The following is a 15,490-nucleotide window of genomic DNA, read 5'->3' as shown; positions in this document are numbered from 1 at the left end:
TAAACATGGTATAAATGCAATAGTGAGGTTTAGTTTTTATTTGGTGCGTCATAATATTAATTTTTTAACGCATTTATAAAAAACTGTAATGCTCCTTTTTTTTGATGAGAGCTTGTCATGTTCTGCATTGCGTTAGTATAGGAAAATAGCCTCTTTTCATTTTAGCCCTTAAAGTTTTACGTAAAATAACACATATATAAATAATTGGATTTATTGTGACAAAAACACAACCTTTAAGGTACCTAACAACTCAAGCACCAGTCAACGCAGTAAAAGTTAAAAAATCAGAAGATGGACAACCCACCAATAAGGAATCACAATCTTTCACCATGAATGTATTTCGTGGTCATTTACAAATCAGTCAAGTTTTTCCATATCCGGAAGTATTGAATGACGAACAAGAAGAAACGTTGAAAATGTTGATTGATCCATTAGAAAAGTTTTATAAAGTAAGCTAAGAGCACATTAACTACGTTATTAATATACTATGTAAACATAATAACCTAAATTTTTTTTAGGAAGTAAATGATCCTTCAAAAAATGATGAGAATGCTTTTATTGACGATAAAACTATGCAAGCTCTTTGGGATCTAGGTGCATTCAGTATTCAAGTGCCTCAAGAGTTTGGTGGTCTTGGCCTAAACAATACTCAATATGCCAGATTAGTTGAAGTTGTTGGTCAGCATGACTTGGGGGTTGGCATTACCTTAGGCGCTCATCAAAGCATTGGTTTTAAGGTAAAATATAAGATTTTTTCTTTAAGAACGATAAGAACAGTTCTAAAAGTTTTGTGTGTTATAGGGTATACTTTTATTTGGAACTCCAGAGCAAAAAAAAAAATACCTTCCCATGGTTAGCAACGGTAGTATAGCTGCTTTTTGTCTTACTGAACCAAGCTGTGGCTCAGATGCAAGTGCAGTTCGTTCTAAAGCTATTAAGTCAGTTGATGGCTCTTACTATGTACTAAACGGCAGTAAAATTTGGATTTCAAATGGAGGAATCGCAGAAATATTAACAGTGTTTGCTCAGGTTCCTACTAAAAATTCCGCAACCGGTAAAGTTGAAGATAAGGTGACTGGATTTATTGTGGAAAGAGCTTTTGGTGGAATTACAAGTGGACCACCAGAAAAAAAAATGGGTATAAAATGTAGTAATACAACAGAAGTTTATTTTGAAGATGTAAAAATTCCAGCAAATAATGTCTTGGGTGGCGAAGGTCAGGGTTTCAAGGTTATAATTTTTTCTTTTTCGTTATTTTCCTTTTAGAAAATGTCAGATGATATTTCATGCCAAGAATTCAGATCAAACTTACCGGTTTCTGATGGAGTTCAGTTTGATGTAACATTTAAAAAGAGTTTTCGTCAGTGCTGCGCCTCCAGGACGATCACTGGGCCTAAGGGTGCTTGCAAATAAAAACCTAAAGAGCCTTTGTGGTTGCCCTGGCTAGATGCGTATCAGTGGCGAACGTTATTTTTCCACCAAAGGTACACTAAACGTAAAAAAGTGCCTATTGTTTTGACTGTGTAAACAATTTACAGTTCTCTTATAATTTAATTAGGCTATACCATTATAATAGCACATTAAAAGCCCTGTGTATCAAAAAAAGTTACGTTGAAAAATCCCATTCAAAAGCCATGTAATTTCATGTTGCTCACAGGGTGCTTTTCATTCATATTTTATATGGTTTTCTTATTTTATCAAATTACCATGTAGTTTTTAATGCCAAATATTTTTACGATTCATATAATTTTACGGGAACAGATTATGTACTGCGTAATAACACTGCTAAAAATAATCAGCTGATTTGTCAGCTGATAAATCAGCTGATTTCTGATGCCAAATCGTCAGCTAATTTTTTGACTGTGTGAAAAAGTACAAGTCCCGAGGGAAAATTTTTTTTTTGGCCATCATCAAAAATATGCATTCTGGCACTTATACGGTAAAATGAGATAGGTGACACTTGTGAGTTTTAAAAATTTTTCGATAGCCAAAATTACAAGTTCCGTACGCTAAAAAAGTATAAATCCCGTCAGTGTGACAAAATACAAGTCCCGCATAAATTTTTTTTCTTTTGCCATCATCCAAACAATGCGTTTTGGGACATTCACAGTAAAATGAGATGGGTGAAAATTGAGAGGTTTAAAAAATTTTCATCTGTCACTTTTTTTTTGTAAATGTCCCAAAGTACAGACTTTTGATATTCCTAAATGTATTTTTTTTTCTCTGGAACTCGTATTTTTTGGCACTGAAAAGACTTAAACTTTTTTTAGCGCACGAAACTTGTAATTATTGCTATCGAAAATTTTTTAAACCTCTCAATATTCACCTATTTTATTTGACTGTAAATTCCCCAAAATGCATTGTTTTGATGGACAAAAAAAATCTTTCCGTCGGGACTTGTATTTTGTCACACTGATGAGACTTAAGGTAGTTGTATCCCACGATATTGTCAATGCAGCAGATTTTATAGTTTGGTATGTCATATATTCCTCTCACACTTGTGCTAAAACATAACCTTTAGCAGCTTTTTCTGCACTTATTAATTTATTTCTTATCTCACAGACATCCTGGAGATGTTACATAAAATTAAATAAGATCATTAGCCATTTTTGAAATACACAAAAAAAATATCGTCAGAAGTTAACCATTATTTTGTGGGATATACGCAATTGAAGCCCAGAAAAACACATTTCTCCGTAAGGATCCATGTTAAAGTATGAAAACAGTAAATATCAAAATTTGGCTTTCTAAGAACTCTAACCTTACAAAAATTTAACCGAGTTCGTAATAGGCAATAATTTAGCTGTATGGTAAGTTTCATGAAGATCTCATCGTTATTTTTGTTTGGGATATAACTACCTTAAACCTTTTTCAGCGCACGGAACTTGTAATTTTACCAAAAATTTCTTAAACCTCTCAATTTTTACCTATCTCATTATACTGTAAATGTCCCAGAATGCATAGTTTTAATAATGGCAAAAAATAATTTTCGCCTGCACTTGTTTTTTTTCGCGATGATGGAAGTTAATTTTTTTCAGCGCACGGAACTTAAAATTTTTGCTATCAAAAATTTTTCAAATCTCCTAATTGTCACCTGCCTCATTCTTCTCTAAATGTCCCTAAACGCAGATTTTTGATGTTCGTAAACGTAATTTTTTTTCTTTGGGACTTGTATTTTTTCGCACCGACGGGACTTAAGCTACTTTCAGCCCACGGAACTTGTAATTTTTGCCATCAAAAACTTTTCAAACCTCTTAATTTTTACCTCTCTTATTGTGCTGTAAATATCCCAAAACGTATTATTTGGATGATGGCAAAAGGAAAATTTTTTTCATCGGAACGTTGATTTCGTCGCACTGACAGGACTTATACTTTTTCAGCGCACGGGACTTGTAATTTTGGCTATCGAAAAATTTTCAATACTTTTTCAGCGCACGAAACTTGTAATTTTGGCTATCGAAAAATTTTCAATACTTTTTCAGCGCACGGAACTTGTAATTTTGGCTATCGAAAAATTTTCAATACTTTTTCAGCGCACGGAACTTATAATTTTGGCTATCAAAAAATTTTTTAAACTTACAAGTGTCACCTATCTCATTTTATTGTATAAGTCCCAGAATGCATAGTTTTGATGATGGCCAAAAAAAAATTTTTTCTCGGGACTTGTATTTTTTGACACTGATAGGACTTGTATTTTTTCGCACAGTCAAAAAAAAGCTGACGATTTGGCATCAGAAATCAGCTGACAAATCAGTTGATATTTTTTTGAGCAGTGAAGGTATGCAATATTTTACTAATATTTACCAAAGTAAATGTTATCTTATCTATTTAACTGCTTTTAAACAAAGATAAAAACAAAGATTAGTAATAACAAATAATTTAGTCCACAGTTGAGAATATAACAATATCATCTTTCTCATTAATATAGTTAGTTGTTATTTTTTAATTCTTAGTAAATATCTTAGTTACTGTAAAAACGGTATCGTAAAATTTAGCTTTATTTCCTTTTTACATCCTGGCAAAAAATAATTTTTACAAATAATTAGTGAAAGTTTTCATCAGTGGCTTAAAAATGTTTAAATAAGTAAAACGTAGAAGTATGTTTGATTGAATTTGAACTTAAAATAATCATCCGCTCTTTTTTTGTTAAAAAAAAAAAAAAAAAAAAAAAAAAAAAAAAAAAAAAAAAAAAAAAAAAAAAAAAAAAAAAAAAAACCAATAATGATAAGTTATAGCAGTTATTAAATTTTCTGCTCAATATTAAATTTGGATTTTATTTTTTTTTATCGATTTGTACTAACTTATTTCATTTTCTCTTTAGTCGGTCGAATACCTAATAGAATTAGTAGTTAGTTTTTAACAAATATTTTTAATGACCTCAGGTCGATGCACACAATAAAATTCGAAGTTGATGGTTATCCAACCTACACAGGGCATATGCGGTAGATGTTTAATATATTTTCATCCAATTCCAGCATACAGTCGATCTTAAACGTGATTGCGTATACGGAAGTACAGAATGAAGCCTGGGTCCCCTAAGGGAGTATCCCCTCTATTGACTAGATTCGCTGTAGAAAACTATAGTACTGGCATAGTTTTCAAGTCGTTGTATACATGTACATGTGAGTTTTAACCTAGCTTTTTACCTGTTTTTTCATTTATAAGTAATTTTACATCCACTGAATGGTTATTTAAAGAACAATATGTGATCCTTATATATATATATATATATGTATATATATATTTATATTCGTCTCATAAAACAATGTGACCTTAATCTTGACGTTATTTATTGAGATATCAATAGATAAAGAGGCAAAAAACGCGTGCACCCATTAGATGTCATGTTAAAATGAAAGATATATTTTTATCAGTAACTTGCCTCCAATGCTGTAAACAGTCTTGAAATTTTAACTGAAGCTTTGTCTTGCTATTATTTACCTACATTTCAAATATCATAAAAACTTTGACGTTATTATAAATAAGGAGGATACTCCCTTAAACTGAGAAATTGAGAAAAATAATTTTGTCAACTTTGCACCAGTTCTTATAAAAATTGACGAAACGGACTGTTCAACTTTAAAATTTTAATGAAGTTACTTAACAGTCAAATTTTTACAAAATTTTGGTTCATAGTAAACTAGAATATGCTAATCGCGTATGAGAAATATTTACGTTTACACCCCCCAATAAAGGTAGATAACTTTCTTCATTATATATGTACAATATATAATTATTTTGTAATGCATACCTTGTGTTACGTCGGCGCAACGTACCATTCGAGCCTAAGCTTTCGCTTAATAGCTCGGGACTCGCACTGGACGCGTAGGTGGAACGCGGGACTAAAAGGTAGTCATTTTTCTTGTCTGAGTATTTGAAAGGGGGTGAGGGCGACCGTTTTGATTAAATCGACGCGATTGTCGAGCAATAATGCGATGTATTTGTTCGCTGCGCACCTCAGATTTATCGAGGATACTTGGTGTGATGTGTCGTACCGTATCCCGTTGGCGATCTAGAGGTTACAAGTACCGTAACGAGCAAAGGTAGTTACGCTCTTAAGGTTACGTAAAGGGGGAAAATGGTTTAAGTTCGCGACTGGTCTAGGATCCACAAGTATCATCCGGGGTAAATGCGATTGTCCTAGACCTTACGTGAGGACTTATTTGTCTATTTAATCTCATAGCGTGGTATTTACCGATACCAAATTTCAAACTCTAACAAAAACACGTCCGCGTTTGGCTCCGAGAAAAAAAAAAGCAATTGTCCGAGAAAAAAAAAAGCTTTGAAACCGCACTCGTGGAGGACCGTGAGATGGCAGAGGCGATCTCTAGCTGCCTAGTCAACCGTTCGAGGGTGAAATTAAACTCTGATTTTTCCTGTGCCTTCAGGCCCTGTTTATGAGGAGTAGCGGACCTCGATGACGCGCTGGTTCGATAACAACGCAGGAGAGCTTGCCGGGGGAAAATCTTGCAGAAATGACAATAGCCGAAAATCTAATTGGCTAGAACTGCTCTAGTGTAGCTATTTAGAAATTGGCACATCCCACATCTGGCTTGTTCTCCTCTGTGCGTCAAGAGAAGGGAAGGTGATTCACTTACTCATGCCCTTCCTATTTCTTTAACATCAAAAAGTTATAAGATTTTATCATAACTTAATATTAACGTTGAGATGTGGTATTATCATTATTATCGAACAGTAACCATTGTTCACCCATTCAATCGAGCCCAATGCAAAAAGAGAGGTGAAAATCGCTCAACATTTAGGTTTGATTGAATAGATGTTCAGCATCTCGTGGTATTAATAATAGTCTTAGTAGTAGTTAATTTTAGATATTAATAACTATAATACTTGCTAGAATTTCCGCTAGTTACACCTGTACACGTGAGCATTGATCGGACTAATAAATAATCATGAATGATTAATTAACAACAGCGGTTTCTGTGGTTAAAATACTATTGTTTTTTCATTAGTGAACTATTATATTGTTAACTTACTTAAGTTTACCAATACTTTTCATTCATTGTTAGTTGAAATGTTTTTCAAAATGTTAGTAGCATTTGGTCAGCTATGGGTTTTTCTGCTTGTCGTAGAAGAGGAAGTCGGCTCGGGGTGCCCTGGGGAATCGGAAATTTCGTTACCCGTGTTGGGGCAAGAGTGCGGACTCTCTCTCGACATCTCTGTGTCAGGAAAAGGGGGAAGTGCCTTTAATTTCCGTTTTCTTCACATTTGAAACAGTGACAGTTTTTAATAAGATTACAATTTAGGCTATTGCAGTATGTTTATAAAATTGTTAACGTGATACAAAAGGGTTGTATAGCAAACCATGAGCCTGCGAACATGAATGGTAAAAATCGGATAATTCTTTGAAAGTCAATAAGATTGCTTTCGTAGGTTTATGTAATATTGTTGCTGGCTAATGGTGTACAGGTATAATGGTGCGGCGTGTACAGATTGTATTAGCCATATGTAAAAATTTTAATATTTGCTACTATTCTCGCTTAGCCCATGGGTCTTAACTCTAAGTTATTTTAATTTTTACTCTAATTAAATTCTAACATTAAACTCGATTTATATATACTAATATCTAATATTAAACTTCAGCGCAGCTGTTCCCAGTTAAACTATTGCATCAATTGATTTTCATAATTATTTCGTTTTTACTTTGTTCGTTGTTTCCGGTCAGCATAGGCCAGCGTGCATGTATGTGAGTCATGCATGGTCGTAATACCTTAGCTACGAGCTATCTTGTAGGTGATTCACCTCTTTACAGATGCGCATTGGCTCCTACGTTTAGTATTCTAAAATCGGCACGGAAAGTTTTAAAGCAAGGAAAAAAAATTAATGTGGATACACCGATGTTACACTTAAAAAGCAGCTATTTATGCTGTAAATAAGTTCTGAAAATCATCCGTTGGTTAAATTCAGCACTTCTTTATGTTTTACGTTATTTTCCAAAAAAGGCAAAAAAGGTAGCTATGGAAAACTAAGATGAAACTACAACGCTTTCCAAAAAATCTGTGAACAACACGATAACTACAGAAAACTAATTCTCACTAGGAAAATTAGTCAATTTTCATAGTTTCGTAGAGTATGAAAAATACCGAGTACCAATACCAAATCTGCGTCCTCGGATTGTGTTCCCGTGGTCAAGCTGAGTATACGGGGCATACAAGCTGTTGATTGAGCAAGGAGTACTAATGGTACATTCTTATGGGATGGATAAAATACTTACCCGATCATTAGGATTTACTTGAAAAATTAAATTGACAAGGAATACATACCATACATGGCACAAAAGTATAGCTACGGAAAATTAAAACAAAACTATAACAATCAATGAAAAACCATGATCAACTACGAAAAACTACTTGTTGGGCAATGTAGTAGATTTTAACAATTTTTGTAGATTTCATAGATTTTCATAATTTATCATAGTTCATCAGAGTATTTTGTAAACAATGAAGAATGTCACATACCAGTACTGAATCTCTGTTTTTGGATTTGTCTCCCCATCAAGCTACGGCGATTTTGGCTCAAGCCGATTGCAACATCTTATTTTGCTAAAATGTTAAGTCGTTGACAGATGTAAAAGTTACATTGTATAAGAATTCCAGTTTAGTCTTTCAAAGAACAAGGGTTATAAATTTTCGAAATTTCGAGCAAAATCAATGGTTTTTTGCAATTTGCAGGTACACTTCTAGACCAATCGGGTTTATCCGCAGCTCATTTTTTTGTCTTTATGCAGCGAATAAGTTATCTCAAAGTTTTTTTTTCCTTTAAATTTCTGAACTTTCCTGTTAATTTCCGACGATAAATATCGGTTGTAGACATTTTTACCATTTTTTTGGGACCATTAGTGAAAGTAGTAAAAAGATCAATTACATTTTTTTGCATTTTATTGCAATTATTTAATTCAATTAATTTTTCTTTTCCTTTAGAATGGAGAAAAAATTAGCGACATTTTTTGCTAATTCTATCATTATTCAGGTGCGAATGCTGACGTAGCACATATTTGTATATAATTTGCCTATGGTAAATATCTCAAAGTAAATAAGGTGTATAGTTATTTTACAAATAGAAAAGTATTAGACTTTTAATAACTTATTTATTTTTTATGTTGTAACTGAATATAATTCTAAAGAGGATTCTGCAGTGATATTGAAACGTTCAGACTATTCTATTAAAGATTATTGTACAACAAGCTCCGTTTTTTTTAATAAATAAAAATTTTATGTTTGTGATTGTTTATCAATCTATTAATCTCTGTATGTGCACCTTAATGTATTCGTTGCAATTTTGAAACCCTCAAAAATATTTGAAATTTGATTTAAACTTCATGAAAACATTGCTTGAGAACAAAAAATTTGAGGTAACGCTTGTATATTGTCCCTTACCATTATATTTGTGCGCCTCAATAATTTCATTTCTCTTGGGGATATCTGTCGAAATTTGTATTTTCGACCTGATCAACAACATGCAATATTTTAAAAATTTTCACTATGATTCGATGAAAATTTACCCATAGTAATAATTTTTTAACCTAAAAACTTTACCTAACCTCTTCGAAAAAGAGAAAGAGCGAGTAATACAGCAATTACACGATGTGAAATTGTACTACGACTGTGACAGGGACCTACAGTTAAGGTAGTCGGTGATCCAAAACCTACCAATATTCATTGATTTTACAGTAAAAACGATCAAAAATAATTATTTGTAGTTAAAAAGAGTAAAACAATAATTGTGTTAAAAATATAACCTGCATATATTACGACAACGATAGCATGAAACTATAAAAAATTCCACCAATATTTATTTTTGGTTAATTTATAGATACACAAAAAACATAGAAAAATGTATTAAAATAGAAATATCTCTTGAAATGTAAAGTATGCATTTTGTCTATGTGCACCATGTTAAAGTGCAACTTTGAAGCCTTACATTTTTGTTTCGGCACTGTCGGGCCTTCTAAAATTTGAACAGTAGATCAAAAATAGTTGAAGGAATAAGTGTTTGAGGTTTTGAGAAATTTCGTTGTCTCTTTATTTCATAAACTATAACCTTAAAGCCGTATTACAATTATGTTACAATTTATAATCATAATGCAGAGATTAGTAGAAAGATTGCTGAACTGCAATGCTATGAAGCACGCTCAGTTTTTGCCATTGATTCAAGCACCTAATCGCAACAAAGCTGTCGAACCAGGCGCACTTTTTTCTTATGTTACTTAAGAAACATAAAAAAATTCAGTCTGAGCCCCGGAGGTTTTCTGTGAACATACGCGACACCTAAACAAATCATACGTGCTGATTTAGTAGCTGAAGTAGCTAATTTACTCATTACACTTAAACGTTTTTGCAGTTTTAAGTTCAAATCCCGTTCAGATTAATAACATTTTTTCTTAAATGTAGTTCAACAATCTTTTTTTAAGTGTATTTTTCAAATTTTATAATACTTGAATAAAAAATAATTTTCAGCACGATTTGTTTTTATTTACAAAGTTATTTCCAAGCATATGAAATTTTTAAGACCTATATGAATCTGTTTGATAACCTTTTTTTATTTTTTATTGTCACAAATATTATTTACGTAATATTTATAACAATCAACATAAAAAGAAGTTAATTTTTTTCCTTTTTATTGAAATAAATTGCCGTTGTTGCTATTTTGCATGAGAAACATATAAGAAAAGCAAATTGCATATAATTTATTTAGTTTACATTTTGATTGAGGAAATTTCAGAACGGTAAGAAATAAAGTTTTCTTGTATGCATGTGTGTTATGTACATAATTTATGTATTCAGTAATACTTGGAAACCTGACAGCATATTTTAATCATCTAGTGCTTTAATATTTTACTTTTTAATCCTTACAGCAGCTTGCAAGAACTATTAGACTTTTACACCTTATAAAATTATAAAATCTTTTAGCTTGTTCGTGAGATAAAATTGATTTTTTTTTAAACCGTACTATTTCGTTAATAAAAATAGGAGGCAATTATCCATCAAGATAATTTTGAATACGAAATAAAGATAGTTTTATGGATTAAATTTAACTGCAGATTTTAATTCAGGAGGTGAAAATGTATCCAGAAACCTTAGTGTTCTAGAAGACCTGTAGCAATATTTAAATCCTCCTTTGCAAATTGTAAAATAACCTCCTCGTTCATTGTTTTTGTTACACACAAACAAAGAGCCCTGGCACTGCAATTTTTTATCATCAGCATTTTCATCTTTCTGTTATATTTATGTATCTTTCTTGTGTATAAGTATTACTAGTGACCATTAGTGTGCAAACGTATGCATGACCTTATAAAGTGCAACAATATGAACAGGAGTTTTTTTGGTCGTAGGTTACATCAGTGAATTCAATATGCAGTTGTAGTAGATTTCTGTTGCAGTTTTTTTTACACGTATTGAAGTGATAATGACTGAGTGGCAGTGTGAATGATAAATCATATTAGTGTAACAGCAACGTTAACAAAGATTTTTTGGTAACGGGTTACTTGTCATTGTCATTTTTTTACTACCTTACATACTTTGGATTTTACCTACCTGGGTGTCAATTATTAAGGCTCTTATTAAAACTCAAAAAAAAATTTTTTTTGCGAGGCTCAGATTTTACGTACAGTTGCAATAAAATATATTATGCTGACTGAGAAGTATTTTACCAATTTTTACGCAAATTACGCTGAAATACTTTTCTAGTAAGCATACAATACAAGTTTTAGTAGGGGTTTGTGTTATGCCCTTGACTACTAAATTATGGTTGAAATTTAATATTGCAACGGAGAAAAGTGAAATAGCATATTTATATTATAATGGTATATTACTCACTTAGAGAGGGAAAATAAAGAATGTCTAAGATCGCAGGCAATTAATAAGCATGAGATCTTAGGGGTTCTTGCTTCCTCCTGTGAATTATGTATGATTTTTCACCAATACTGCGCCGGGAGACGAAATTTTCGTTCTGCGAAGCAATATAACTTTTTGCCTTCCCTCGTCGAACTGTAACGTTTTTCCACGATTTGAAGAATGAGAGCGTGACACAACCTCCCACTTTGTATTTGTATTCTATGTTTACTAGAAAAGTATTTTGGCGTTATCTGAGTGGATCTAGCTTTGGGTGAGGGTGGCAAACCCGCAAGCCGTGGCAAAACACTTTTCTATGAGTAGACAATCTGAGCTTCTTTCCTGAAAGGCAAATACTTTTTCAAACTTTTTTTCCATTGAGGTGGTTTATCCTCTGATCAGAATATTATTCAAGAAAACTCTGCTCATAGATATTACCTCAACATAGGCTATAATGATTTGATTACGGTGTTTTTTGAACGTGCCGTTCTGCTCCCAATTGTTTCCATGATTTCTTGAGGTTTTGTGCATAAGCACACGATCAGTAAGAGCTAATTTAGGAGTGAGAATAAAAACTCCAAAGTCAGGTGTTAGTTTGAGCAACGTTTCGTTGGTCTTAATGCCAACCTCATCAGGCTCAGTCTATATCGTTAAGACGATCGTTACAGACTCTGTAACGATCGTCTTAACGATATAGACTGAGCCTGATGAGGTTGGCATTAAGACCAACGAAACGTTGCTCAAACTAACACCTGACTTTGGAGTTTTTATTCTCACTCCTAAATTAGCTCTTACTGATCGTGTGCTTATGCACAAAACCTCAAGAAATCATATAATGATTTGAAATTCTTTTACGTGGAAGTATTAGAGCAGTTTATTACAGAAACTGCTAATAGTTACCAAAAACTAAGTAAAGATATTCGATAATTTTTACTTTTTATTGAAATCCTAAAGTAAGTAGCTTATAGAGCTTAATGAAAAGATATTGAACGTCAAACTTAAGTACTATTGACTATGAGGCTATGGCATCGATTGCAGCTTATCATTATGGCGCGCAGTATAAATTAGTAAGCAGAGAAGCAGACTAGAGCTTGTCCTCTGAAAGTGGACCGCCTTGCGCACGTGGGACTTTTTTCGCCGGAACACGCTGTGTTCAACTCGCTCATAATAGTTGGGAGATAGCTGAAAAAATAATTTAAAAATATAAATCGATAGAAATTAATTTTCTCTTTCCAATAGTTATATAAATAGATACTATTTATTTTTTCTCAACCTTTTTTTCGTTAAGTCAGAAGTTCAGAGCGTTTCTCTGAAATCAGCCATGATTTAAAAAAATAACGTTGGTATGAGCAAGATTAATGACAGAATTCCATGTGTAATTAAGCAGACGTCCCATAAAAGCCCATGTTAAACACAATTTTTCATCGTTTTATTTCTCAATATTTGATGCTATAACACATGCTAAAAAGAATATGAGTGAATTGAGAATAGTCTTAATATTACTATTTTTAATTCTCATAAGATTCTGTCATTATTTCATATAAGTAGGCAACTTTCTTAACTAGCAAAAAAATGCATTAGTATACCTGGCCTAAAAAATAACTAAAGTCAAAGAAGATAATTTAAGTGTTTTTTAAGTAGATATTTTTTAAGTTCTATCCATCCGTTACATAATAAATCATTTAATTTTTTAAATCTATATCTGTTTTCTTTAAATTGAGAAAAGTTCTGGAAATTCTACTGAGAATTATTCTGTAAACTGTACTCTGTCTCTCATACATGTATGTAGACAAACTAAAATGTCTAGCTCTTCCCCCGTAGCATCACGCCACCATCTAACGCAATGCATTTTCCACATGAGGACCAATGTATGCTATCTAGGGTGCTTACGTAGAAAGTTTCTGATCGGATTTTTTTTATATTTAACTGATCTATATGTTATTTTGAAAATTTTTACTCTACCTATTTTATTTTTGAGTTTCTTGTCTAATTTCACTTTTATATTTTCACGCCGTTTGGTGATGCTAAGAGAAAGTAAGAGAGAGAGAGAGAGAGAGAGCACGCGTGCCTGCTACCGTATATATTACATATGTACAACTCTCGCTGTCGAAAGAGCATGCGGTGGTGGGGGGATGAACAGGAACGAAGGGGGCAAGATAAAGTATGACGCTTTCCCCTAATTTTGTCAAGTGAGGGCCCTACATAAGGAGCTTCACTTCAATAAAAGTAAAATCGTGTTTTGTGTGCTTATAATGTTGATTAAAACATTTTCTTATAAGGAATCGTAATTTATTACGAAAAAAATGAATTGAAATGAAAACGTAGTGTTTAAATATAAAGAAAAACGTCTGATTCTGCCTATACGTGTTATACACTAGAAAAAAATTTATTTTGTAATAAGTTGCACTATAGGTATATAAAAAAAATATTACGATTGAAAAGCTAAGGAAACTCACTTAAGAATGTCATAAGGCGCCTCTTCGTAGATGGTTTTATTTATGACTAATTAGTTGTGCAAGGCCTGGTCTGGCTGAAAGTCTGAAACTTTAATGGGCTGCACCAAGACGTGAATGAAGCTTCTGCGCATACATTCCATGCCACTGTCATCGCGTCATATACAATGAACATTAATAATGAAACCAAGCTATGTATGAAGTAGAAAATATAGTTTGTGCGACCGCTATACTGAGAAAATATTGAGGCATGCGTAGCATAAATGGTAAGGCTACGGTTGCTTTACACATACTAAAGAAAAAGACGCATGAGAATAATGCAGTAGCTGTACTGAACTTGGGTAGCAGCTGCACAAGTCTCGCAGTGCACACGTTGAGCCAGACATATGGTGCAACTGTGACACTTTTGATTAGGTTATGCGATATTCTTATACTAAACACACATGAGTATTTTTATTGCAACTAGTGCAGTAGATAGTTGGTATTTCATAAGTTATTTACGAAAATTAGTAAAAATTTGATAAAGGAATGCAAATATTACCTAAATATGGTACTAATTACTAATAGTACAGTCTTCTCAGTATTTGCTGTACTCTGCACACCATTAAAGACTTTGTATACAAACCCAACATATTCATAAAAAATAAAAAAAATACATCTACCTACCTTATGTTACGGTTGTTAAATAACATAAGTAAGTAATTTTTTGATCAAAATTGTATTGTGCCAAAAATGATTTTTTAGTACAAATGCCGATACATGTGTTAAATGTTTTAGCCTAAAAGTAGCGAAAAAAAGTTCGGCAAATACTGCTGCCCTATAGTGTGAACAAGAGACACCTTTATAATCGAGGGAGATGGAAATGCCATTTTAATATTTGCAAAACTTGTATAGGTTGTCAATACAATGTGGGCTTTTTTACGCATATGCCGTGTTGTACTACTATATACTTTAAGAATGTGCACATTTCCTGCTACTAAAAATGAAACGAAACCTAAGATAAAGGTAGATGAAAACGACCGAAACTGTTATGTAATAGTGGCAACAGTAGCACAGTGATTTGGGCTAAGGTTCTTGTAATTCCAGAGCTAGATAATACATACTTACAAGTTCAAGGCCCAGCTTTTACTCACTTAATTCGCATCTCTAAGAAACTTATTCCTCATGTGAGTGTTTTCAGCTGTTGTCCGGTAGTTTAAAAGCCATTTCAAATATTGGTCCCCATTGCTAGGTAAGTGATTGATTGCACTAAATCTAAGGCAGCATTTTAAGATGCCAATGACGCTGGCATGTACATGCAGAGTAACACACCAATGCAGATCCTATTTAGCATAGTTCCCTTCAATGGTTTATATATATACAGGGATATTCTTAAGTACTTAAGGAGCGGGGACCAGCGAGTGAATCAGCTTCCCCTGAGTCAAAATCCGTTTACAGAATAATTTTTTAACAATTATTCATTAAGTAAATGGATTTACAAAAGTGCTCAATTTCAGCGTGTTTAGAACGCAAATTTCAATGGCGCGGGCTGCCATGAAGTGCAGTGTCATGGATCGCAACAACATAGCAACAAACCTCTAGGTCGGTAAACAAAGTCTGAATAGATCCCCTAGCGGGCATGAGATGGCGCTCAAATGTGATTAAAATAGTAAAAACGTGTAGCTATAAAATTATTAGAAAGAGATGAAG

At 33.0% G+C, this 15,490-nt stretch overlaps 1 protein-coding gene across 3 annotated transcripts in view; it reads left to right on the top strand.

Moving 5' to 3' along the window:
* Acadvl (Acyl-CoA dehydrogenase very long chain) overlaps nucleotides 1–15,490 on the top strand; it is a 164,626-nt gene that overhangs the window by 18,620 nt on the left and 130,516 nt on the right. For all 3 annotated transcript variants that reach the window (XM_089592490.1, XM_014349419.3, XM_014349418.3), the window contains exons 2-4: nucleotides 239–449; nucleotides 519–737; nucleotides 802–1,230. In XM_089592490.1, coding sequence (XP_089448616.1) covers nucleotides 239–449; nucleotides 519–737; nucleotides 802–1,230 — 859 coding nt within the window. The remainder of the gene's footprint in view (nucleotides 1–238; nucleotides 450–518; nucleotides 738–801; nucleotides 1,231–15,490) is intronic.

Source organism: Copidosoma floridanum, unplaced genomic scaffold (genome assembly GCF_036245765.1).
Source record: "Copidosoma floridanum isolate Cflo_tuat_1 unplaced genomic scaffold, Cflo_Japanese_pri ptg000018l, whole genome shotgun sequence".
In the NCBI taxonomy this organism is placed as follows: Eukaryota; Metazoa; Arthropoda; class Insecta; order Hymenoptera; family Encyrtidae; genus Copidosoma; species Copidosoma floridanum.
Note: the sequence above shows the minus strand (reverse complement) of the source record. Positions and strands in the feature narration are given on the sequence as shown.